Source organism: Eublepharis macularius, chromosome 9 (assembly GCF_028583425.1).
Source record: "Eublepharis macularius isolate TG4126 chromosome 9, MPM_Emac_v1.0, whole genome shotgun sequence".
Lineage (NCBI taxonomy): Eukaryota > Metazoa > Chordata > Lepidosauria > Squamata > Eublepharidae > Eublepharis > Eublepharis macularius.
The window spans coordinates 22,371,664-22,395,615 of NC_072798.1; the positions used below are offsets into that span (position 1 = coordinate 22,371,664).

At 46.3% G+C, this 23,952-nt stretch overlaps 1 protein-coding gene across 2 annotated transcripts; it reads right to left on the minus strand.

Moving 5' to 3' along the window:
• Window positions 1-4,143: 4,143 nt before the first annotated feature.
• On the minus strand, window positions 4,144-23,768 carry CCDC77 (coiled-coil domain containing 77). 2 transcript variants are annotated; one of them, XM_054988916.1, is made up of 12 exons: window positions 23,749-23,768; window positions 22,571-22,625; window positions 21,230-21,446; window positions 19,561-19,703; window positions 15,028-15,124; window positions 13,710-13,782; window positions 13,357-13,451; window positions 11,245-11,393; window positions 10,124-10,472; window positions 7,335-7,460; window positions 7,075-7,227; window positions 4,144-6,063 (listed from the first exon to the last, which is right to left on the minus strand). In XM_054988916.1, the coding sequence occupies exons 2-12, from the start codon at window positions 22,606-22,608 to the stop codon at window positions 5,917-5,919; spliced, it is 1,587 nt and encodes a 528-aa protein (XP_054844891.1). In that variant the 5' UTR covers window positions 22,609-22,625; window positions 23,749-23,768; the 3' UTR covers window positions 4,144-5,916. The 2 variants fall into 2 exon arrangements, with proteins under 2 accessions (XP_054844891.1, XP_054844890.1); XM_054988915.1 differs by lacking the exon at window positions 23,749-23,768 and adding an exon at window positions 23,633-23,686.
• Window positions 23,769-23,952: the final 184 nt, after the last annotated feature.

The window sequence follows — 23,952 nt, forward strand, 5'->3', positions numbered from 1 at the left end:
CACAAACCAGTTCTGGAGAGGGCGCATACGCAGCCTAGCGAAAGGCACCACAGAGGTGGCCGCTGCCATATGCCCTAGTAAGCACTGGATAGTGCGCACAGACTGGAATCGGTTCCTTTTAAACATGGACACTAGACCCCTTAGGGACCGAGCCCTCTCCAAGGGGAGCAGGGCCTTACCCTCCACAGAGTCTAACAGTGCACCAATGTAGGACACCTTGCAGTTGGGCACCAGCTTGGATTTCTCCAAGTTCACCAGGAGCCCCAGGCGTTGGCAAGTGCTAAGTACCAAGGCAATGTCCTGCACCAGCCTAGACTCCGATTCAGCCACGATGAGCCAGTCATCGAGGTACGGAAAGATGGTACAGCCTTCTTCCCGTAGGAAGGAAACCACAGGGGCCACACATTTAGTGAACACTCGTGGGGCAGTGGACAGGCCAAAGGGGAGCACCTTATACCGGAAAACCCTTTGCCGGTAAACAAAGCTCAGGTATTTCCTGTGCTCCTTCCGTATGCCCACGTGAAAGTATGCGTCTTTTAAGTCAAGAACCGCAAACCAATCTCCCTGTTTCAGCAAGGCGATCACAGCCGCCAACGTAACCATTTTGAATTTGGTCACCTTGAGGAAGGCATTAAGGCCCCTCAGATCTAAAATGGGACGTAAGCCCCCATCCTTCTTAGGGACCAGGAAGAACCTAGAGAAGAAACCCTTTACAGAGTCCTCATAGGGCAATTCTTCCACAGCACCCTTGGCCAAGAGCGACACGATCTCCGCATCCAGCTCGGCCATAGTGTTATTAACAGCTGTCAGGGGTGAACTGCATCTAGGCAGCTCAACGAATTCCAGCCCGTATCCCAGTTCAACAATAGTTAAGACCCATGAGTCAGATGTTATTGACTCCCACTCAGAGAGGAGTGGACTCAGTCTGTCCGAAAAGTCCGGGGATACGGCTGGCGTGACCCGTCAGTACTGCCTCCCGGCGCCCTGCTGATCTTTCTGCTGGGCCGGTAGCTGCGCCGGACGAGGCTTGAAGGGCCGACGCCTCCTCTGCTGTTGTGCGGGAGGGTAAGGCCGCTGCTGGTAGGCAGGATACTGTTGGTAGCCCGGCCGCTGATGTTGGTATCTGCCCTGGTAGTGGTAAGGGCCGGACCGGGGAGCGTACCGTGGCCTGGAGGAGGGCTTGTCCGCTGGAGCCAGACCCAAGGACCGCGCCGTCTGCCTGTCCTCTTTTTTCTTTTTCAGGGTCTCGTCGGTCGATTTGGAGAACAGCGAGTCCCCTTCAAAGGGCATGCTCTCCACCCTGGAACGCACCTCCTGGGACAGGGCCGTAGACCGCAACCAGGAGTGGCGCCTGAGGACCACCGCCGAAGCCATTCCCCGAGCAGCAGTGTCGGCAGCGTGGCTCCCGGCATTCATTTGCTGTTTAGACAGCCGGACAGCCTCTGTCTGCAACAGGGAGACGACAGCCTTCTGCTCAGGTGGAAGGTCTCGAGTGTAGGATGCCAACTTCTCCCAGAGGTACAATTGGTACCCTGCCATGATGGTCTGGTAGTTGGCGATCCTCAGACCCAGCGAAGCGACGATGTACTGGCGCCTGCCCATGGCATCCAGCTTCTTGCCCTCTTTATCGGCAGGCACCGAGGAGTGACCCGACCGTCGGGGGTTGAATTCCTCCGTGACCAAGGAGGAAGGTGGAGGGTGTTTCACCAGTGCCGGCCAGGTACCCTGCTTGATCTTGTAGAGCTGCTCAATCCTCTTGGATGTTGGAGGCTGATCACAGGGCACCTGCCATACCTTCTCCACGATTTCCTCAATACCCTCGAGCATTGGAAACCCAACGTACGCCGGATTATCCCCGTAAATACGTTTGAGGAGCTTGTCCTTGGTCTTCGGGGCTGCTGAAGAGATGTCCATCTCGAGAGCCTTGGCCATCCTTGCCATCTGGTCGGCGTAGATGCGGAGGTCCTCGAATGGGGAGTCCGCAGATGGCACTAGCTCCTCAGCTGGCGATGGTTCGGACCAGGACTCCGACTGGTAGCCGCCAAAGCTCTCCACATCCTCCTCATCGGAACCGAGCTGGGATTCCGGAACCTGGAGCGGAGGGGGAGCCCACGCCGACCTCGATGTCGAAGGCCTCGGTTCCGACACGGAGAAGCCCGCAGGTGCCCCCTCCCATTGGCAACGGTATGGCGAGGGGAGGTAGGAAGCCTGTCGATGCCGGGACGCAGTGGACCGGACTGATCGGACACTGTCCCCGGAACCATGCCGCTCACGACCGACCGGAGGTGGAGACGGACGGACAGGCGACGGACGGCTCCGACGAGGAGACGGGCTCGGTTCCAGCCTCGGCGACCGAAGGGGAAGCGATGGTCGGCTCCGACGGCGCGGGCTCGGCTCCGGCCCCGACGAGAATTCCGCGGGCACCGTCTCGAAGGCCATCGGATCCGGCACTGGCACGGAGATGTCTTCTGGCTCCGGGGAGCCCAGATGAGGGGAAGGCGTGTGAGGAAGCACGATGACCTCCTCCTGAGGAGCGGGACGCGGCGACCGGTGATGCTTGGTCTTCTTCTTCTTCTTCCCTGGTTCCGAAGAAGACCTCGGAACCGACGCGCTCCTCGCCTTCGAAGGGGACCTCGGCTTCGACCTCTTCGCCTTGATCGGGATCGAACCGGTCGTCGGTTCCGACCGGGGACTCGGTACCAGGACCCTCGGTTCCGAAGCTGGTCTCGGATCCGACCTGGTAGAAGACGCGCTACGGGGCGGCCGCACCGGTCCCTGCGCTGGAGAGGCCGCTCTCGACGCCGAGGTACTCGGGGGACGCGGTTTCGACCCCGACCTCGCGGAGGCCACTGAGCCAGCTCTGGAATGCCGTTCGGCAGAGGGGCTAGGGCCGGCCTTGGACGGACGTAACGGGGTTCCCTCCGACATGACCTTCTGCCACAGCGAGGAATTAAGCCGGGCCTTGCGATCCTGCCGGGCCTTGCTGGTGAAACCCTGGCAGATCCTACAGGCCGAGACATTGTGGGTCTCCCCCAAGCAAAAAAGGCACAAATCATGGCCATCGGATTTGGCCATTTTAGTGTGGCATTTTAGGCAATGCTTGAAGAGAGCCGTAGAGGCCATCTTCAGGGGCACGCGAAAGAAGGGTCAAAAACAGTCCGAGTCAAATTACCGAGTCCACGTCAAAGTCCAAAGCGAGATCCAAAGAATAGTCGAGGTCACGAAGTCCGAAGTCAAAAGCCAAGCAATCAGTTAGAGTAAAGTACAAAGCACAAAAGCACAGAGCAACGAAGCTCACGTTCTCTCCAAGCGGCGGCAAGAAGAGAACTGAGGGAAGGGGCCGTTGGTCGCTGGAGGATCACGTGACCGTTTGGGCGGGAAGACGGTCGCTGAGGCGCGCGACAAACGGCCCCTTCGGAGCCATGGAAGCTCTAGAAAATTCTCCGGCGGCTGGCCTGCGCCTGCGCAGTCCCCATGTGTGGAGGCACAGAAGAACGAAGATGAAGAGTGGGTTTGGTAGAAAGCAAATTCAAGAGTGAAGGCGTGAGGCAGCAGGCAGCAGCCCTGAGACTGGGTTTTGGTGTTGAGCCCCAAAACTACCAGAGACAACAGGCAGGACAGGTGCACAAAAGCTAAATGCACCAGTAGAGGGCACAAAAATAAAGCAAGCTGCACCAAAGAGGTGCACTGGAGGAGAGAGAACAGAGCAAAATTCATCAAGCGGTGGCCCTGAGACTGGGGTGGGTGTTAAGCCCCAAAAGCACCACACACACAATGGCTCAGGCAGGACAGATGTACAAAATAAAATTGGAATGCGCCAAAGGAGTGCACTTAAAGAAGGCAAGCAGCACCAGAGAGGTGCACTGGAGGAGAGAGAACAGAGGAAAATGCAGCAAGTGGCTGCCATGAGACTGGGGTGGGTGTTGAGTCCCAGAAGCACCACACAGACAACAGCCCAGGCAGGACAGATATGCAACACTGAATGTGCCAAAGGAGTGCACTAAAAGAAGGTGAGCTGCACCAGAGAAGTGTACTGGAGGAGAGAGAAAAGAGGACAATGCAGCAGGCGGCGGCCCTGAGACTGGGGTGGGTGTTGAGCCCCCAAAGCACCACAGACAACAAGGAATTCAGCTCCAATTTTAATGTAAAACCTGGATTTGAAATTAACAAAAACAAAATAGAAAACACAGATCAAAAAGAAAAACTTCTGTAAAAGGTGCTTTCAAGTCATGTGAAATGTCTTGCACTTATTAAAAGGTGTCTTGGGAAAGAAGATGACAGAGCATCTAATTTTGTTGGGTGTTCACTTAGTAAATATTTTTTATCACTACAAACCAGTTGGAAACATTGAGGAATACAGACTGGATATATATCATGTTGCTTCTACAGGCAACTATTACATCTCATTTATATTTGTAGTGCAAACACATCTTTCAGCGCATTGGTCTTTTTTCACCTAGTCATATTTGTTAAGGTAATAAATAAAATTCAGTTTAGTCACACTGCTTTGCATTCTCAGCTTCTTGTAACCACAGCCTCTTTGTTAGTGACAGAAACAAGGAGGGAAGGTATGCTGTAGGTAATGATTTTAAAAACAACTTCTGCACAAAGGGTGCAAATTAGTATTTTCTCACTAGCATCACTCTAGTTTAAGCTTCTTGGGTTCCCTAATAGATAAATATCACAGGGCAGGAAGTTACCTGTTCTAAAAAGCAGAGCTTCTGGGGGAATTGTTAAAATTTCATACACAGAAAGCTCCCCTTTATAGGAAACTAGTGGTGTATCATCCCATTTGCCGATTGCATATGCTTCTATTCTAGACATGCTCAAGGACTTAATCACTTGCCCATCTATGCTCCTAACATCAGTGAACATATGGTCACATATGATCCGCAATACACTACCTTACATTTCTTACATTATACTTTTTCCCACGGAGAAGTTAACAGACTAGTTGAAAGATCAGTAATTGTCTATAGTGTCGCCTCCATTACTGGTTGCAGAAGTGATCTAGTTATAGAATCAGTGAAAAGTATTAGGGGGCCAATGCGAATACTACATCAGGGGGCAGGTGGTTGCTCTCTCAGCTCCCTACTACACACACCAACAGGAATGCCGTAATAAAAATATTACTCCAGTTAGGACCTGAACAAGAACCGTGGTAAGAAGCAACGTTATGCAATTTAGTCCTTTCGACTTAAGCTGCAGTCCCATGTGTATGTCCTTGGAAGACGGGACCACTTCAACACTGCAGGGCTTGCTCCCCCCTCAAAAGCACACACAGTTCTGTTATGTAGGGCTACAATCCTAAATATACTTAAGTAAAAGCAAAACACTCTTAGATCTATGCAAGTACCATGGTTTGAATTTGGCTAAAGGGAACTCAGATAATTTGAGAGAACTGGAGAGACTAACTTCTAATTACGGAGATACGGTTATAGGATGGCCACTATGGCACAGGATAGGACCTCCTCCCTTTCAGAGAGATTCCTGGGGAAGCTTATGGAAGCTGCTTTCCTCTCTGCAGCTACAAATGGCTCACACTTCATTCAGCTGCTTTTCGGAGATCCCTGGACGGTGTACCATTTTGAGCTGATTTAAAAAATCCTATAAACTATGAATACGATTGGGTTGGAACAACGTAAGTTACCAAGTTACTGTGGCCCACTCTGAGTATGACCTGACATCACAGGAAGGGGACGGCCAAAGATGGATATGTTTTTAAAAATGTAAAAAGAAGACTATTTCCTTTCCAAGTCTCACATAAGCTTGCCTGGACTCCTTCAGTCCTGGAGAATAAAGCTATATATGCACCCATGAGTCACAGTAAGGTACACAGATTGTCAGAGAGCAGATATGAGCTTCCATTCATATCTGGATGCCGAATGTACACCCAGCTCCACTTATGCATCTTCCTCAACAGACTCTTAGCTCGTTTTCCAGGCTGTAGATTTTGGACTTTAAGTTTCTCAGTTCCCCTTGTATTTTCTTAGTTCTTTGGTTCCCTTGGCGAACTTCGTGCAAAATGGCAAGATCTTGGTCTGGCCCAACTGTCATTGCCACCTAGAAAGGGAAAAAAAAGGGATATGTAAGGAAAAAGTTCTGTTTGATGAGTTCTAGAAGAGGCACCTAGAGAACAGATTTGAACAAAGACTGGAGGAAGTGATTTTTTTTTTATGTTGTAAACTGGGTATTGACACTCTTAAGTTCGAGCAGTTCTGTCATCCCACATCTGCACACTCGTTCTTAGTCCAGTGCAGTTGCACCATTGAAGCCAATGGATTAAGAAGGGTGTCAGTCTGCTTGGAATGGCATTGTGGGTCTCTCAATGGAAAGAACAGTTCTCAGAAAGCAACTTCAGCAGCATTCAAAGCACATCTTTTCCTAGGGTTAAATGAAGGAAAGAATACACACGGGCATTGCATTTAATTTCCTAGTGCTTAAATCTTCGGTCTAAAGCACCCAGGTTTCAGGGAGAAGGGCAGCACTGTATAAAACCGAAACATTAAAGCTGTTAACTGGTATTCAATAAACAGCTTCTCTTTTGCACCTGTATTTCAACCACTTAAAAAAACAACAGTTTACTACTTCAGTAGTCAGTGTAAGAGAGATGCATACAAAATCATAAATGGGCAGGACTTTTATTTCAAGGAATCTCGCTTAAGAGCACTGAACATTCCCATTTGTTTCTCACCAACTTCACGGGAAGCAAAATCATTCAGACTATGGCTGCTTCAGATAAAAGCTGAATAGAGTTTAATACCTGAACGCTTCACACAGTGCTGGAAAGTTTTGTGTTTGGAGATAAAGAGAAGGAAAGCCCAGGAGAAGGGATGTACTTAGATGTAGAATTTACATTTACATTACAGTAAAAACCATCTTCCATGAACAGAGGCTCGAATCAATTATGAGCTCCATTTACAGACATTTAGATAAGTTTTCTGGTTGCGCAAATCAACTGGGATTTAAAGGACAAAGCAAAGCTCTGGAGGAATTCTGGCTACGAACAATCAAAATTCAGCCACTCTTTGTAAGTACCATTCCATTCTTTTCCCTAGCCGTAAGCACCATTACCTTGAAAAGCTGCTTCTCCACATCCTTCAGCCTTTGCCGAAGTAGTCTGATGTCATTCCTGAAGCCTTCCACCTCCATGCCACGCCTCTTTTCCAAAGCCTCGTAGCGCTGGGTCATCAGCTGCAGCCGCTTCCCCATCTTTTCGGAGCGCTCCTGCAGAAATGAGAGTGATCAGGGGATTGCAACTGTGGAGCTCCATGGATAGAACCATCCTCCAACAGCTGCTAAGCTAGCGATTAAGGGCAGCCTGAAGGCATTACCTTGAAGAGCTCTCGGCCCACATCTCCTTCCTCCCGAATCTTGGCCAGCTCTTCTTCCAGGGAAACACACTGCTCTCGATACATGTCGGCTAATCGTTGTTCCTGTATCAACTGGCCTTGCAGAGCCTGGGGTGGAGATGAAAAGTCAAAGGTTATCGAAAGCTGTACATGGGCTTTTCATGCACAGCTCTGTTGCCAGAAGGCAATGGGGTCATTTTGAAAATACTCTGGCTGACAGCATGACTAGTACAGGTGCTGTGGGGCACATCCCAGTGTGCATCATGCACTTGTTTAACTGTGGCTGTCTCGAGATGGTGCAATTCTCCAGGATATTGTTCTAGATACAACCAGTTCAGATTCTCCACGGAAGTAAAATGGACTTTGGACAGGCAGTAAGTGATACCAAAATATTGGTATAGGATTACTGAACTGAACAATATTCAGTGTATTCTGTGCTGAACAAGAAACACTGGCCAAGTAGGACAACTGGTTACACCACAGTGAGAGCTGAACGCATCTGGTCCCTAATGTAGTATTTATCTTACTTCATTTGTAAGATAAATACTACTTTTCTCTCCAATGAAGACCCAAAGTGGCTCACATCACTGTCCTTCTCCTCTATTCTATGCTCACGACAACTCTGTGAGGTAGGCTAGACAGCGTGTGTGACTGGCCCCAGGTCACCCAGTGAGCTTCCATGGCAGAGCGGGGATTCAAACCTGGGCCTAGTCTGACACTCTTAACCCCTACACTGGTTCTTATACACAGCAGAGTCCAACACTAAAGTCTTGGCTAGAAAGTCTGCCACTTGCCTACTGCAAGAACACAAGGAGAGAGAATCACCTTCCTAACGGCCTTCTGATCACACCGCAGGAACACCTGTTTGTCTTTCTGCACCTTGCTTGCCTTCCTGTCTACCGCTGCAAATGAAGGCTGGCTGCATGAGGTGACATGAGGCAGGTGGCCAAAGATGGCAGCTTTTGAGGGTGGCGCTGCCAGTCTATCCGTCACCTGTCACCCCTCTCCTGCAAGAGTTGTAGCAAATAATTCTTACCACCTCTCTTCCCCCAGACCTCTTTACAGATGCTGTGGCGAGCCTCCTGGGGAACCAAAATGGCAGGCAAACTCTTGTGAGAGGAAGTGATCTCGTAAGGGGCCAGGAAGCCTGATAGGGCCCTATTTTTAAGGAGAGCAGGGGCAGCAAAAGGGCTAAGGATCTCTTCCGAGGGCAGCAGCAGCCATGAGGAGGAGGGTGGATGGGGGTGGAGGCAATTGCTGCTGCTATTCCGGCAGTGAAAGATTTTGAGCCACCACTGGCTGCTGCCGCTACTGCTTTTTTAAAAATCAGAGCCCAGAGCAGCTACAAATGAACAAACACACATGAACACACACACACATGTGCATGCCTGCATTAACACAGCGCTACCTTGCTCTGGTTAGAAACAGCCGTAGCACATCAGTAATGAGAGGGGTGGGCAATGCTAGCAAAGGAAAACAGAAGCCCTGGAGCTGGAGAGCAGGAGACTGGCAAGTGCTTCTGTGTTCAAGACCAAATTAAACCGGCTTTAACTACTTCTGGGGGTGAGGGGAAAGGATGTTGTGGTCTGTGGTATCAACTCCTGTAGGTCTTAGTAGGCAATAGTAGTTTTTTCTCTGGATTCAAGGCTGCAGCATCTGTCCTCCCCACTCAAAGGTACAAATGATGACATGAGGGTGGCTTCAGACCCTGATGCTAGCGAGGGTGTCATATGCATAAAAGGACCATAGTGTTGGAAGGGACCTCTGCATCGTCAATCTCAGCCCTTGCCAACAGCAGCTATCCCTCTGAAAAGATCACGCACATTCATTTCCACTGAGAAGCACCCTGGGAAATGCGGTCAGGAATGAGCCAAAGTGGCTCCCCAATATACAGCTTGCCTCACTGAACGAACATGCTTAAATAAACCCAACGAAATGGTTCTCTAGCCTGCACTTTCAGGAATCCAGCAATGAGAACTCCAGCATACCCTTGGCCAGCCTGCTCCCACGCTCATCTGCTCTAAGATACCATCCAGGCTACGTTTTTTAAGCTGTGGTTTGAACCCACTGTCTTCTTCATGGCAGACAAACAGCCGACTCCTCTTCCACGGATGGAGAAACAGCTATGCGACTTGTGGCATGTGTTTGAAGGTTGTTAACAAGGCAATCCTCCTTCCCCCTTGACCAAGGAAGGGCAGTCTCCTAGCTGGAATGCCGCCAAGCGCACGGCTTCAGGACGGACGCATGTGCGGCAGTGAGGGAGGAGGGGGACACTCCTCTAGCCAGCTGCATCAGCCAAATCAGCCCTGGTGATCTCTGGGGTGACAGATCTCGCGGTCGGGTCACCCTCATGCCCACATCCTTCCCTCTTCTCAATCGTCTCTCTTCCTCGTTAAACAGACCCAACTCCTCCACAGCTCTTTCTCATAACGCAAAACTCAGCATGATATTACCATAATAAAAAAACCCCTCATGATAAACTACTAACAGAGTAAATGAGAACGGGTTACCTTAAGGAGCTTCTTTCCGCATGTGCCCACCTGACCCCTCAAATTAACATGGAGCCCTGCTGTGTGCCCCTTTGCAACCTGAGCACTGGCACGCTGGGACACAATGATTTATACTTCAAGTTTTGCGATGGGAGAAAAACAAGGCAACATTCACAGGGTTGCCTGGAGGTTCCTCCTCCAGGGGCCAACCAAACTCAGACCTCCTGAGTATCAGCAAGGGTGCTATGCCTCCTGCCCTCCGAAACAGACAGGTGCTATTACCTTAATGTCTGCACTATGTGCTTTACGAAATTCGTGCTCTGCTTGGGAGGCGTGCTTGGCCTCGCCTGTCTTCTCTGCATAACTTCCTAACTTCTGGGTGAAACTGGGCTGCCCGGGGCTGCTCTCCCACTCCTCTTGACTGCTGTCTCGCGGACTTCGAGCACAGTCCCGAGTTCTATTACTGCCCCACCGAACCCTGCTTCGCTTAGGCTCGTTTTTCTTTTTGTCCAGCTTCCTTAACAGAGTGTCCTTCTCTGCCATCCAGGATTTCTCATTTGCCCGTGCATCGAATTTCAGTTGGAGGAAATCTTTGGTGCTCTCATACAGCAAGTTCTGAGCTTTGTTGTATCTGGAGGGAGAGGGAAAACGGTAACTGCTTTGTTCCCCGGTTCTTGCATTCTTTGCACATCCTCTTGCAAGACAATAGCTGCACAGGTGAGAGTCTGAAGGAGGAAAAATTTATCCTGTTCACTATAGTCTTCTTTAAGGGTATGCCTGTACTGACACGGGAACAACATGGGACTGCCCTGGGGGCTCTGAACACAGGAAGCTGCTACCGTGAAGTAGATCAGTATTGCCTAGTCTGACTGGGAATATTCCTCCATGTTTACTAGGCAGAAGTCCTTCGCAGACTCGATACCAAAGATCTTCTGACTGAATGTGTCAGGGATTGAACCTGTGACCGTATGCATGCAAAGTGTGTGCTCTGTCATTGAGAAACAGCTGTCCCCCAAAACAGAGACATCCTAAAGGAACTGCTTGCAAAGCAGGCCTGCCCAAGCAGGAATTTGGATCCTAGACCACTCAGTAACAGCCTACAGACTAAACTATCCTGGCGATTGTCTTAGCATCACATCTCTGAGTCAGTGGACCCAGAATGCAGACTACTACCCATGTCTAGAATGATAGAGGTGAGTCATGCGTCTTCCTTTCCAAGTTGCTCTTGTTTCCAGAGAGGAGATACCCCATGGCTCCTCTCATTTCCCTCCATGCCATTCAACACTAGTGAGAGGCACAGACATCACAGCTGACCAGCTCTCCTTCCCATTACAATATCATTTATTTTTGTATTTTGCCTCTCTGGGACTCTCATCAAAAACAAGACCATTTCTCACACTCACTTTTCAGTAAGGTCTTTGATCTTGTCCTGATCCCTCTGATGTTGAACTTGAGCTTCTTCTATGCGGATACGCCGGTCTTCTAGCAATGCTTCAAGCTGCTCCTTGGACAGCCGAGCCTGCTCTTCCAATTGAGCCTGAAGGGCTTCCACCTGGGTTGGTGCAGAAAACAGGCAGCGAATCGACAGTTGTGTCAGGCTGAACAATACTCACCTTTTCTCTTACAGAACCATTAACTGTTCTACATTTTTGGCAGGATTCCCAATTCTCTAATGATTCGGAGGGTTGACAACATAATATCTGAACTGGCTAGCTGTATTAATTTAACAAAAACGCAGCTGTTGGGATTTCCCCATGCCCTGTTCTCTCAAAAAGAATTTCTGCTTTTTTGCTATATGCACTTCTGGATTTATCTTCAGCCTTCTTATTCAGCATGAAGAATTACTCTGTGAAATGTAAAAGTTTATACCTTTTAACAGGTTGTCCAGTAAAAAGTTGTATACTTTGGGTCATTCATATTCTTCTGGAATCAACACAAAAGCAATTATGAATACTGAGATGGGCTGCTTTAATACACTGTTATCAGGGCAGATCAAATACTGCAGCATGAAGCAGCTTCTCCATTCATGACTGCCTCATTCACTAAGGCCATCTTCAGATAAAATACCCCTATCAAAGAGATCTTTTTTTGATAGGTTCCTAAACTAATGCAACGAGTTTGCTATCTACGACTACTGCGGTGGCCGTATGACATGCTGGCCATGGGCTTATCATCATTTGAATGGGTAGCTATGAACACTCCAGGTACTCAGGTTTTTTGTGGGGGAGGGGGAGGAGTTCTTGGATTTTACCACAATATCTCCTTCTAAGTAAACATCAGGAAATTTTGAAGTCAAAGCAGCAGCAGCAGCAGCAGTAGCAAAATACCATTCTCCCAGTTTGGCGTAGTGGTTAATAGCGGCAAGACTATAATCTGGAGAACCAGATTTGATTCCCCACTCCTCTGCCTGAAGCCAGCTAGGTGACCTTGGGGCAGCCACAGCTCTCTCAGTGCCACCCACCTCACAGAGTGATTGTTGTAGGGATAATAATAACACACTTTGTAAACAGCTCGGAATGGGCGTTAAATTGTCCTAAATGGTGGTATATAAATTGAATGTTGTTGTTGTTATTATTATTATTATTCCAACTTTCTGGTTTCTCCCCCTTTTGCTGCCTGTGAAACAGAGTTCTGAGCAGCAAAAGTACAAATCGCAGCTGAATTCAAGCAAGTGGGATAGCCATTTAATACATTTGCTGGGTAATTTTAAGATACCTGGAGCAAGTACCCTAAAACAAAAGCCTGGCAAACCGCAGAGGTTCCAGAAGGGTCGCTTGCTTTGGTTGCAGCCAAAACAACAAAGAGAGTATTGTTGTGCTTCAAAAGACTAACAAATTTATTGTAACTTAAGCTTTTGAAAGCCAGAGCCCACTTTGTCAGAGGCATGAAGTGTTACATTTGGTTGGCACCGAGCTCAAAAGAGCTTATGCCTCAATACATGTATTAAGAGTCACAGTACTGCCTTGCTCGCTGATAGCACTAGGAAAACACAAAGACGTCATTCAGCATCTTGCAGTTAACTCTCTGATGGGGATGGGTTAATAATATGGTTATTCTTTATGATGTGCCTAGGCTAGACTTTCTGGCATAGCTGAGATGTTCCTAATTGGATGAGGTAGGTTTAAATCAATGCTCACCATTCTGCCCCTCCTGCGTTTATATCTTCCAAAGAGAAGCAAGTGGCAAAGTACGCAGCACTGTCCAAAGCTTTAGCTTTTCTGCATTTAAATTTCACCGATTTCAATGTCCACAAAAGGCTAACTGTATCATCCCCTACCACTGCCAGAGTAGACCATGCACTGAACAGGAACTCCGTTTTGACATCTTGGTTGCTTTCACATACGTTGGATAATGCACTTCTCGTGCACTTTAGCAATGGTTTGCAAGCCACCAGCAAGCCAACACTATAGTGCATGGAAAGTGTTTTATCCAACACGTGTGAAAGCAGCCCATGAAAGCAACAGCAGTATTCCAAGCGGCACAAATCAACCTGAGACTGAACGGCACATGCCTACCTGTAATAGGAGCGTCTGGTTGTCTCTCTGGTGTCTCTCTGCACTTTCTGATTTCCCTCCTTTCGCTGCTGGCTTTGAGGCAGAGCTTTTAATACCTAAAGCAGAAGTTTCCAATTATTAAAAAAAAAAGTCCCAACATTCAGCCTGATCAAATAAAACCAAGACAAAATTCCCATTAGGGAACAGTGACCAACAGAAAGGGAAAGAGCAATTCTGCTCATGGATTTCCCAGCGATAGTCACTGTAGGGCACACCCCAAGCAGTAGGCATGTGAGGGAAACTTGGATCCTTCCCACACATCCCCAGGATATCTTGCTGTTTAGCAGCTCCTATTGCAAGACATGCTTTGTTACCTGTTTTCAGAGCAGTGTGCTCATTTCGACCATATGGATCCCTGCTCTTGATTAGTCTTTGAGGAATTGTGACCTAAAAGAACCCAAAACATCCCAGTTGACTATTGCTCTGCCTTTCGAGATACTGAGAGAACGTCATGAGACAGAAAGGGCACCCTAGCTTACAACAAGGGGGCACGATCGAGTGGCTCAGCTTCTCCAGCTGTTTTGTTATTTTAACAGTGCAGTGAGGCTGTTTTTCTAAAGATCCCATGTAGGTAGACTGGTGGCAAAGGTTTCAACCAGCAGCATCAAACAGTCGTGGGTTCAGCGGGTGGTGTAAGGCTGGGTTTCAGCGAGAGGTGCCAGCAGCTTGCCCCCTTGTACCTGAGCTGTACATCGAACTCTATCTGCTGCTGACCTTGGCGCAACCAGTCATGCGAGTCTGTGCCTGTAATGGTGCATTTGTAACACCGCATTAAGACACATTAAGTGCATGCAACTAGCTTAAAAGCTATTGGGAGTCTTTGCTGACTTCAAAGTCAATGTTGTCAGGCCTTCCTAGATGTCCTTAGGAAGGCCAGGATTCATAGCTTGGAAATGGATCCATAAGCTTCCCACTCTGCACTGTTACGTAAGCAAGCAGTTCTTAGAATTGTTTGGCATATCCAGAAATACCAGGCTCAAGCACTAAAGGACCCTGTAAACAAAACTGTTCAGTGGAGCTACTCCCCATTTTTTGTTCTGCCTCTGTTAAAGGCACAAGGCTTAAGATTGCACCTTCCACTTTTTGCCCATCTATGCTGGATGAGTGCAACCTTAAAATAACTCATGCAGAAGTAGCCAGGTAAATTTGTTCAGGACTGAGAGATTAGGTAGCAAGGCTGCTGGTTACAATATCTTTCAACCCTTCTGAATATTGACTGTACGGGTAGGCTCCAAATAAGATGACCAAAACAGAAATAGCTGAAGTAGCCTGTCAAAATATTTGAGTAGGAAGCCTTAAGAAGTCCTTTTGAAAATGTTACTTGTGGCTAGACAAGCCATTCGTTCCAATAACTCAATCTACCTCGACAAAACATATCCTGTGGCATTTGGTATTGCCTCAGCTATGGAAAAACCTCCTCAAGGAGGCCTAACGGGTTCCAAAACTAAGTGAATACTTTGTTGGTCTTTAACTTTTTGCTGCTTGACTTTTTAAGCTTTCATTTGGAGATTTGGGCACCTAGTTATATCTGTTTTAATCTGTTTTGTGAACCAGAGGTGACGTGTCTTAAAGACAGAAACTTTAGTAACAACTTTTTTTAAAAGTCTGCAGATTAACAGGGTTTTTTTTAACCTTGTGAGGTGGTTCCTTGTGAAAATAGGTAATTTCACCATTATCTGTTCCCACTAAAGCCAAAAGGTGCTGAATCTTCTTCCTATCCTCAAGCTCCCTGGAATAAATTAAAAGAAAGGTTATTAATTTCTAATTCCAAATGTATCAAGTTGGCATAACATGTGTCCAGTCTTTAATCCCCAGCAATTGCTGCCAAGTTAACATATGAGATGACTCAGTCAGATCCCCTGCCTATAGATACTGGTGATTCCCTCCCCCCACCCTGCCCCATCAAGTCTAACTGGCACACAAAGTTTTCGCAAAGATGGTGGTTAATGAAAAGCATGGAATCAAACTCATTTCTAGTATAATCTCCATCTTCTATCTGTCTGTCTCTCTAAAAGCTGCATCTATTCCACAGAGAGCTGATGGGGAATATAGTTTGCTCACACAAAATGCTTCCTCCGAGGAAGCAATATAACAGCGCAATCCTAAACAGAGTTATACCCTTCTGAACCTATTCAATATGCAGATGACACCCAGCTCTATATTTTGCTATCCAAATCCCCACGGGATGCAGTAGAGATCTTAGGTTGCTGTTTGATTGCTGTGGTCAAATGGCTAAAGCAAACAAATTGAAACTGGACCCAAACCAGATGGAAGTGATACTGGTTGGGAAGGCAGAGATCTTGAAGGGCATCATACCTCCCAGTTTAGATGGAGTTGGTCTGACCCTTGCGGACTCAGTCATCCATGCCAAAGGGTGATAAACACATGGAATTCGTTGCCACAGGAGGTGGTGGCAGCTACAAGCATTGCCAACTTCAAGAGGGGACTGGACAAATATATGGAGCAGAGGTCCATCAGTGGCTATTAGCCACAGGAGATAGATGGTATTCTCTTTGTGGGGAGGTGGTGCTCTGTTGTCTTGGTGCTGGAAGGAAGGCAGTGGGAGGGCTTCTGGTGTCCTGGCCTCACTGACAGTCCTTTAGATGGCACTGGATTTCTAGCCACTGTGTGTGACAGAATGTTGGACTGGATGGGCCACTGGCCTGATCCAACATGGCTTTGCTTATGTTCTTCTTATGCCATGGTAACATAGAGACTTGACTACTTCAAAGCAGTGTAAATTGGTCTCTCCTCTAAGTTAACTCAGAGACTCCAGTTGGTGCAGAACGCTGCAGCTCGGCTATTATTGGGAGCTAGGAGAACCATGAATATTACTCCTGTTCTACAGTCACTCCATTGGCTTCCTACCAGTTACTGAGCCCAATTCAAAGTATTGGCTATCACCTACAAAGCTCTCTACAGCCTTGGTCCATCATATCTATGGGACCGCCTCTCTCCCTATAGTCCACCACGGCAACTTCGCTCATCTTAACAGGGCCTTCTGCAGGTGCCACCCTTCACATGGGCAAAATCAACAGCTGCCCATACACGGGCATTCTTTGTGGTGGCCCCAACTTTATGGAATGGCCTACCTGAGGAAGATAGGAAAGCTCCCGCTCTCCTGGCCTTCTGTAAACAATGCAAAACTGAATTTTCAAAAGGGCTTTTTGCTCTGATGGGAGATCTGTCTGTAAAAGGATTAGGAGGGACTACAGACTTCACTACTATTGCTGTAAACACTGAGGGACCATAAGACTTCACTACTATTGCTACAAGTATGATCCTACTGGGTAGTTTCTATGTTGTGTAATGTATCAGTCATGGAATTTGGCTATGCTCTGTATCAACATAGTTTTCTTTCTTTCTCTCTCTCTCTCTCTCTCTTACAAACTGCATGTATATACCTATTACACATATACTGAAATGTCTTGATATTGATTGTCCTGTCTCACACTATGTAATCCGCTTTGAGTCTCAGAAGGAAAGGTGGACTATATATGATGTAAATAAATAAATAAATAAATAAAATATAACTGCTAACGATTGCTGTTTAAATGACCCAATACAAAGCCAAAATTCTATCTTCTAATCTACATTAGAGGAAGTTCACTACAAGTCAACAACACCCAAGACTGTAAACAATCAGGGGAGCTTCTGATATTATTTATTCATTCATACCCCACTTTTCTTCCAAATGAGGACCCAAAGCATTCACTTCCCCCTCAATTTTATTCTCACAACCCTATGAGGCAGGTTAGGCTGAGTGCGTGTGACTGGCCTACGGTCACTTAGCAAGCTTCCACAGCAGAGCAGGATTTGCACCTAGGTCTACTGGATCCTAATCCGTCAGTAACCACTATACCATGCTGGCTTTTACAGATGCAAAACTTGCTAGCTCAAATCCCACTACTGCCACGAGCTCAGTAGGTGACCTTGGGTAAGCCACTCGTCTCAGCCCAGCTCCCCAGCTGTATTGTGGAGATAATAATAACACTAACTTGTTCACCGCTCTGGGTGAGGCACTAATCTGTCTAGAAGAGCAGTATATAGGCGCAGTTATTATTTATTTTAATCCTGCCACTTAGGCTATATACGTACACATCTAGAATAGATTCAACCAAGAATTATGCTTGAAAACATTTTCCAGTGTAAGAGAAGAAAATCTGCACGGTTAACTTGACATTTGCTTAAAAAAAAAGTCAATTGTAACCAAACTGAATGATTCCAAACAGTAAAGAGTTACACTGAATGTTTGCAGCACCTAAAAAAACCCTTTCCTGGTTCAATTTCTCTGAGAATTGCAGAGAATGCACAGGAGGGAAGAAGTTCGTCCCCCTCGGTACAGTCTTTGCCCGAAGCAGATTCAGCACGAGGAAGTCATCCAGTACATTTTTATCCCAGTTCAGAGCTGCAGACATGGCTCTCCCTTCCTCATTTTATCTTCCCAACAATTCTGTTACGTAGGTAAGGCTGACAGGGAGTAACTGGCCCAAGGTAACCCAGAAAGACTTCTGGCAGTGTGGGGCGGGGGTGGGGAGAGGGGGGACAGCTGCCTCCTGCAAAAGCCAGTGTGAAGGAAAGGCAAAGAGAAAAGGGAAAAAAGGAATGGGGCTGTTTTTCTGGGTGCCCTAGCTATGGGCTTGCTCTGAGTGGAAGGGGGTTATCTCCAAAGTCCCATGCAAAACTAGATCCTGCTCTCCCAATGTGCCAGACTCTCATAGGTTGCTTCTGCCAAACCTAGCAAAAAGTCATGAACTCATTCCTGATTACCTAGACCAGTGCCCAATTTTGTCAAATGTAAGCCCATGGAGAATCCAAGACTTGTCTTTATTATTTCTTTGTTTATTTATAGTCTGTCTTTCTCACTGACACCCAAAGCAGATTACACAGTGCAAGTCAATACAAGATAATCAACAGATAGGATATTCAGTGAGTAATACAGTATGATCAACAGCTAGAACATTCAGTGAACAGATAAAATAGGGTATGGTTGAGGAAACCTGAAATCAAGCATAAATCTGAACACGGAAACCTTTCTGAAAAAAACAGTAGAAACTACCCAGTAGAAGCATATCTACATCAGCAAACAGTACCCAGTAGAGTAGTCTACAGTCCCTATCTCTTACCAAAGTATTTCGTAGGGCACAACCCTATAATCTGAACAGAAAGCCCTCCTGAATAATTCAGTTTAGCATAGTTTGTGGAAAGCCAGGAGAATGGGAGCTTTCCTGACTCCCTCAGGCAGGCTATTCTACAAGGTAGGGGATACTACAGAAAAGTGTGTGTACGCGCAGCTGTTGATTTTCCACAGCTGCAGGGTGGTATCTGCAGAAGGCCCTGATAAAATAAGCAAAGCTGCTGTGCAGGAACATAGGAGAGAGGCAGTTGCACAGATATAAGGGTGCAAGGCCATGATGGGCTTTGTATGGGATAGTCAAAACCTTGAAATGGGCACAGTAAGTGATGGGTAGCCAATGCAATGACTGCTGAAAGGGAGTAATATGCATGCTGTGCCTAGCTCCTGAAAGTAAATGAGTTTGGATGGATATTCATCTTCTTCTCTTCTTAAAATCTGACTTTAGCATGAAGGATCATTAAAATCTGATGTTAACATGGACTTTAGCTCTCTGCTTTTTTAAGTTATATCCTAAGAAACATGTCAACCATTGTTCCTTTCTCCAGTTAGGTCTGTATCCTGGAATTCCCATGCTGGAGGAAGTTCAGGCGCCTGTGTAAATAATATCCTCACCTCCCACCATCACTAGAAGACTGCTCTGTATATCCCAGTACAACTGCTCTGTATACTCCAGCACAGCAGTTCACTAGGACAACTGCAAAGGAGAATGAAAAGCAGCACATCTCCCTGCATCCGGTTTAGAATCAGCAGTATGCACTATGTTGTTCCCTCCCTCTCATCACACAGAGGAACAAACCCCCTGAATGCTCTTTGGGCATTGAGAAAAAAAGGTGACAGCACTCCCCACCACTGTCTGTTCCTCCCTCTCTGCTCCACGTCTTGTACCCATGCACATTTCAAAGCTGTCACTCTCAGATGTTAAACGAGACTATCTGTTAGTGCCCGGCAACACAAGCACACACACGTTTGGGAAGGAGGTTTTCCCCTTGACTTCTCCATCTCTCGCTCTCCCCATCCAGGGAACAGACCTGATTTTCAGTCGGTCATTCTCAGCATAAAGGCGCAACACATGTTCCCTTTCCTGGAAGAGGTAAACTTGCATGTCGCTCAGAGCCTTCTGCAGCTCGGCAATTTCTTCTTCCCGCTGACGCATTTCCCATTGCAATTTGTGCTAGGTGAGGCAAAACAAAAGCAGAGAATCATGGCAGAGGATCCCGGCCTAGCACAGAACAAAAGCAACTTGCAAGGAGGCTAGTCTTGAATGAGTTCTCTCAAGGCCAAGTGCAATCAGCCCGCACTGCCTTTGACTAGATTACAGCAGGAGGATTTTCTCAGAGCTTTGCAGAAAAACTATAGACCACTCATTTGCTATACTGAGAGTACTTTTGTAGGTCTTGTGGATCTTTTAGACTGTGAACAATTTCCTACACAATCTTATGAAGGTCTTGCTTCCCCCCTTACTGTCCTGTCCACCAGGTAAGATTTGCCCCCACCAAGCTCTGCTCTCATTACGTCCAGCTGTAGAGGTGAGAGGGGTGGTGACTGGTGATCACAGTCAGGGCTTTTTCAGTGGTGGCACCTCATCTTTGGAATTCTCTTCTCGAGGCTTGCCTGGTACCTACCTTACTGGCTTTTAGGCACCAGGCCAAGACTTTTTTTAAACCCAGGGTATTAACTAAGAGAGTCTCTTTTTTAGCTCTTTTACAGTCTAGTTGTAACCTGAGGACTTATTCATGCGTATTTGTATAGACTGCTAAATCTTTGTTTTATGTCATACTATGCATATGGCTTGGTTTTGTCATATAACTAATTTAAGTTGTTTTGTAATAATGGCATGGAATTGTGTTTACCTGTAAGCTGCATTGAGCAGATCTCTTGAGAGGTGGCATATAAATTCTCCAAAAACATCAATAGATACGCCTCTCTCTGCCCCATGTCAATTTCATCTCTTTACAGATCTTCCCTCATTATCTTTACACCTGTTTTCCTCTCAACATCCTGGATCAAAAACTTTGAGACGCCCTCCTGCTTTGCTCTTTTCTTGTCCATGTCAGTCCACAGGAAAGGGGCCATAACTCAACCTGTTTTGCCTGCAGAAGGTCCCAGGCTCAGTCCCTGGCATTTATAGTCAAAGGGACCTCATATAGCAAGACTAGGTGGGACCAAGATGCTAGAAAGCAGCTGCCAGCAACAGAAGACTGAATTAGATGGACCCGTGACTTGAATCAGGACAGAGCTCCCCTTACTACCATTCAATCCAATACAGAGGTGATTTAGTTTTTGCAAGATTAGAAATCAGTCTCTAAGCTGCTGCATGTACCTAAGGACAGATGGAAAAAGAGGGACAAAATTCAAACTCATGTTTAAAAATACAAGTGTACAAAAGCTTCTTTCAATGCTCAATAATTTAGAGCATTGAACTTGAACTTATGTTTGCAGATCCCACTCCACAGATCTGATGACCACAGCTAGACCTCAGACAGTATTTATTCATCTTAGTACCTAGAACAATTCAACTGTGCTTGTCACCACTGTATTTTTTTCACAGTTCAAAGTGTAAAATCCAGCTGACAAGAAGAGAAATTCAAAGCAATCTGGGAACCTAAACGCTCAATCATAAAACGAATACTCTCTCTGCCAACCACTGGGTATTTGCTCTTCTTTGAGTGCATATTTACCCCCTCCTTTTTTTTTTACCTGCTCATCATACGTTGCTTTGTATTTTTCCAGCCTTTTAACCAGCTCTTCATGTTCTTCATCAAACTGGGCAATCTTCTTTCGATAGTACTCCAGCAGTTCCCGGGAGGGGCGGAGATAGGCCAACCGCTCGTTGATTGAAGGAAGAGGAGTAGAATCATTCTGGTTGGGAGATGACGAACTGGCATGTTTGGGAGTGCCATGACAGGTAGTTGACCTGAGCAGCATGGTTAAACACAACAAAAAACAGGTAAAGTGACAAAGTTGCTTTCTTAAGAGCAAAAACATAAGAAATAGATAAGAGTTTTACAGGGCATGCACTTAGTTTCAACAAATATGAATCTAATTTAGTATTTTAATTAAACTGTCCGCCTACCCCACCGCCCCAGGTAAGATCAATAACTGCCTATAACTGACCCTTCCCTGTTGAGGTTCCCACTTGGTGAAATAGACCAGCTAATGAGGTCAGGAGGACTCCTATGCTGCTATCTTCCAAACAATGTATAAAATGGAAGGGCTTTCAGGTGAGTATCATTATAATAAGGAATAAGTTTGTTAGGCATTTGTAAAATTTAGTCAGATTCTCTAATTTGGTAACCAGTTTTATTTATTCATTGTTGGTTGTATGTTTTTCTACTGGTCTTACTGTGTTTGAAATCATGTAACCCGCCTTGAGTTCTCAGTGAGAACGATGGGCTACAAATGAAGTCAATAAACAAATCCAATACCTACCCACCTGCTTGCTCATCATAACCTGGTCATCAAAATCCAACCCAGCCAAAAAGTTTTTTACAACACTGCCAGAAGAAACTAGGAGTACCTGCCTGAGGACTGATAGTTGCCATCAAGGACAGAATGCACTTAAATGCTCAAAAAACAGTTCGCTTCAGGTCAACACTGAAGTCAAAGGTCTTAGAAGGGTATAATTCTGTTTAGGATTGCACTGCAAGCCACTTAGGGCTTTGTGGGATACAATTTGCATTTTGAATTGTGCCTGGGAAACTGGTACAGATGCCGGTATAATACGTTCTGTGCCCCCACCCCACTGTAGTTATCTTGATGGTCCCATCACCTTTATAATCTCTCTCCAAGAGGGGCAAGATGGTCTTGCAGAAGGGGTCTATATAAAACAAAGGAATTGAAAGGAGCTGTTAAGAAACAATTTATTGCACCAGCAGCAACAATGATAATGAAGTGGGGCAAATAGATATCCCAAACAGCAGGAAGAATATAGATTACTAGGGAGATAATCTACCTGGGCTAAGACATACATACCAACCTGGAAGATAAATGAATAAGGAACTGATGGAGCCATATGATGGAGCCTGTTTTCTGACTTACTTTTTGGAAGCAGGGGTTGTTCTTGGAGAAGCGGCCATAGTATTCACTTTGCCACCTGCATCAATGTAGGAAAAAATTCTCTTCAGTACAGAAGCATATGACCAATAAGAGCCCAGCAATTTTTTTCTAACTGATTTTACTTTTGTTACCTAATGATACCCATACTTCCAATAATATGCTTTCCAAAGCAAACTCCTCAGGGCTTTTCTGCTACACCATCCATCCTGGAGTAGTCCAAAAAACTTTCTGCCACCTTCTTCTCTACCTAAAAGATCAGAGTCCTACAAAACATCCCACCTAGGTGACATTTTATTCTGCAACCTGTTCCTAACACAGAAAAACCACCTTAGGAACTTTCCTATAGCAAGTCAGATGAACAGTTGTTGTTGTTATTAATAGTCTTGTCTCCTCACTGAGATCCAAGGCAGATTACAAACTGCAAGTTCAGTTAGACCAGAACTGTCAACATTCTGAAACAGGGAGTATGTAAAATCTGGTATTTTAAAAATAAAAAAAATTCTTTGGTCTAATTCCTAAACTGCAGAGTTGTTCACACTAGAACTTGGTATGCATCTCATCCTCTATTAAATTAACCAGCCTCTCCAGAACTCGTAAGAGCATTCTGAGCCAACCTGATATCTACAAACTCAGAACTCATCGCATGTGTGTGTCAAAGCCAGATTCGAGTCCAGTGGCACCTTCAAGACCAACTAGATTTCTACCTTTTGAGAGTTAAAGCTCCCTTTGCCAGGCACAAAGAGTGAGAAAAGGTAGGTGTGTACGTGTACTCACACGCACACATTTCGTAGATCCAGTGAACTATTCATGAATAGCACATGAGCGACATGAATATATCTTTAAAAAAATTACACATACTAGCTTCTCTGCCCCTTACAACTAGTTCATCCCATCGCGTACCTACCAGTTGCTTATACCTCTACTACCCAAACAAGCCACTACTTGGGGCCAACATTGGAGAATCGGGTATGGGCACCATGAGAAAAGGTGACACACATTGTTAAGCAACAACCCCACATAAGTCTCCTATGATTCCAACTTTACATTCTTGCTTTAAATTGCAAATGTGTTCAAGATCTTCTTTCCTTCCTTCTGGTGGGCAGAGATTCGCCTCTGTCCCGTTCAGAAGCAGTGTGCGGAGCTCGCCACTTTCTCCTTACCAGCCGCTCTATAGCTCCCGTTCGCGCTACTTCTCCCGAAGGTCTCAACGGAAAACCCGAAAATCAAACAACAGGGTGACCCGCCGCTATATAAGTCTTCCAATCACAAAGGGGATGATAAAGGAGGTCAGAGGTTTTGTCCAATCACAACTCTCGATACATTCAGCCCAGCGTTGAAAAATTCGTTTATAGGGCTCGCTGGGA

Bases quoted from the DNA above. Each gene is read 5' to 3' on its own strand.
- CCDC77 (XM_054988916.1), bottom strand. From the start codon at position 22,608: ATGGCCGCTTCTCCAAGAACAACCCCTGCTTCCAAAAA. The intron at 11,394-13,356 runs GTAGGCATGTGC...GCACCAACCCAG, and splicing joins ACCAGACGCTCCTATTACAG to GTGGAAGCCCTTCAGGCTCA. The intron at 7,228-7,334 runs GTAATGCCTTCA...TCATTTCTGCAG, and splicing joins TGGGCCGAGAGCTCTTCAAG to GAGCGCTCCGAAAAGATGGG.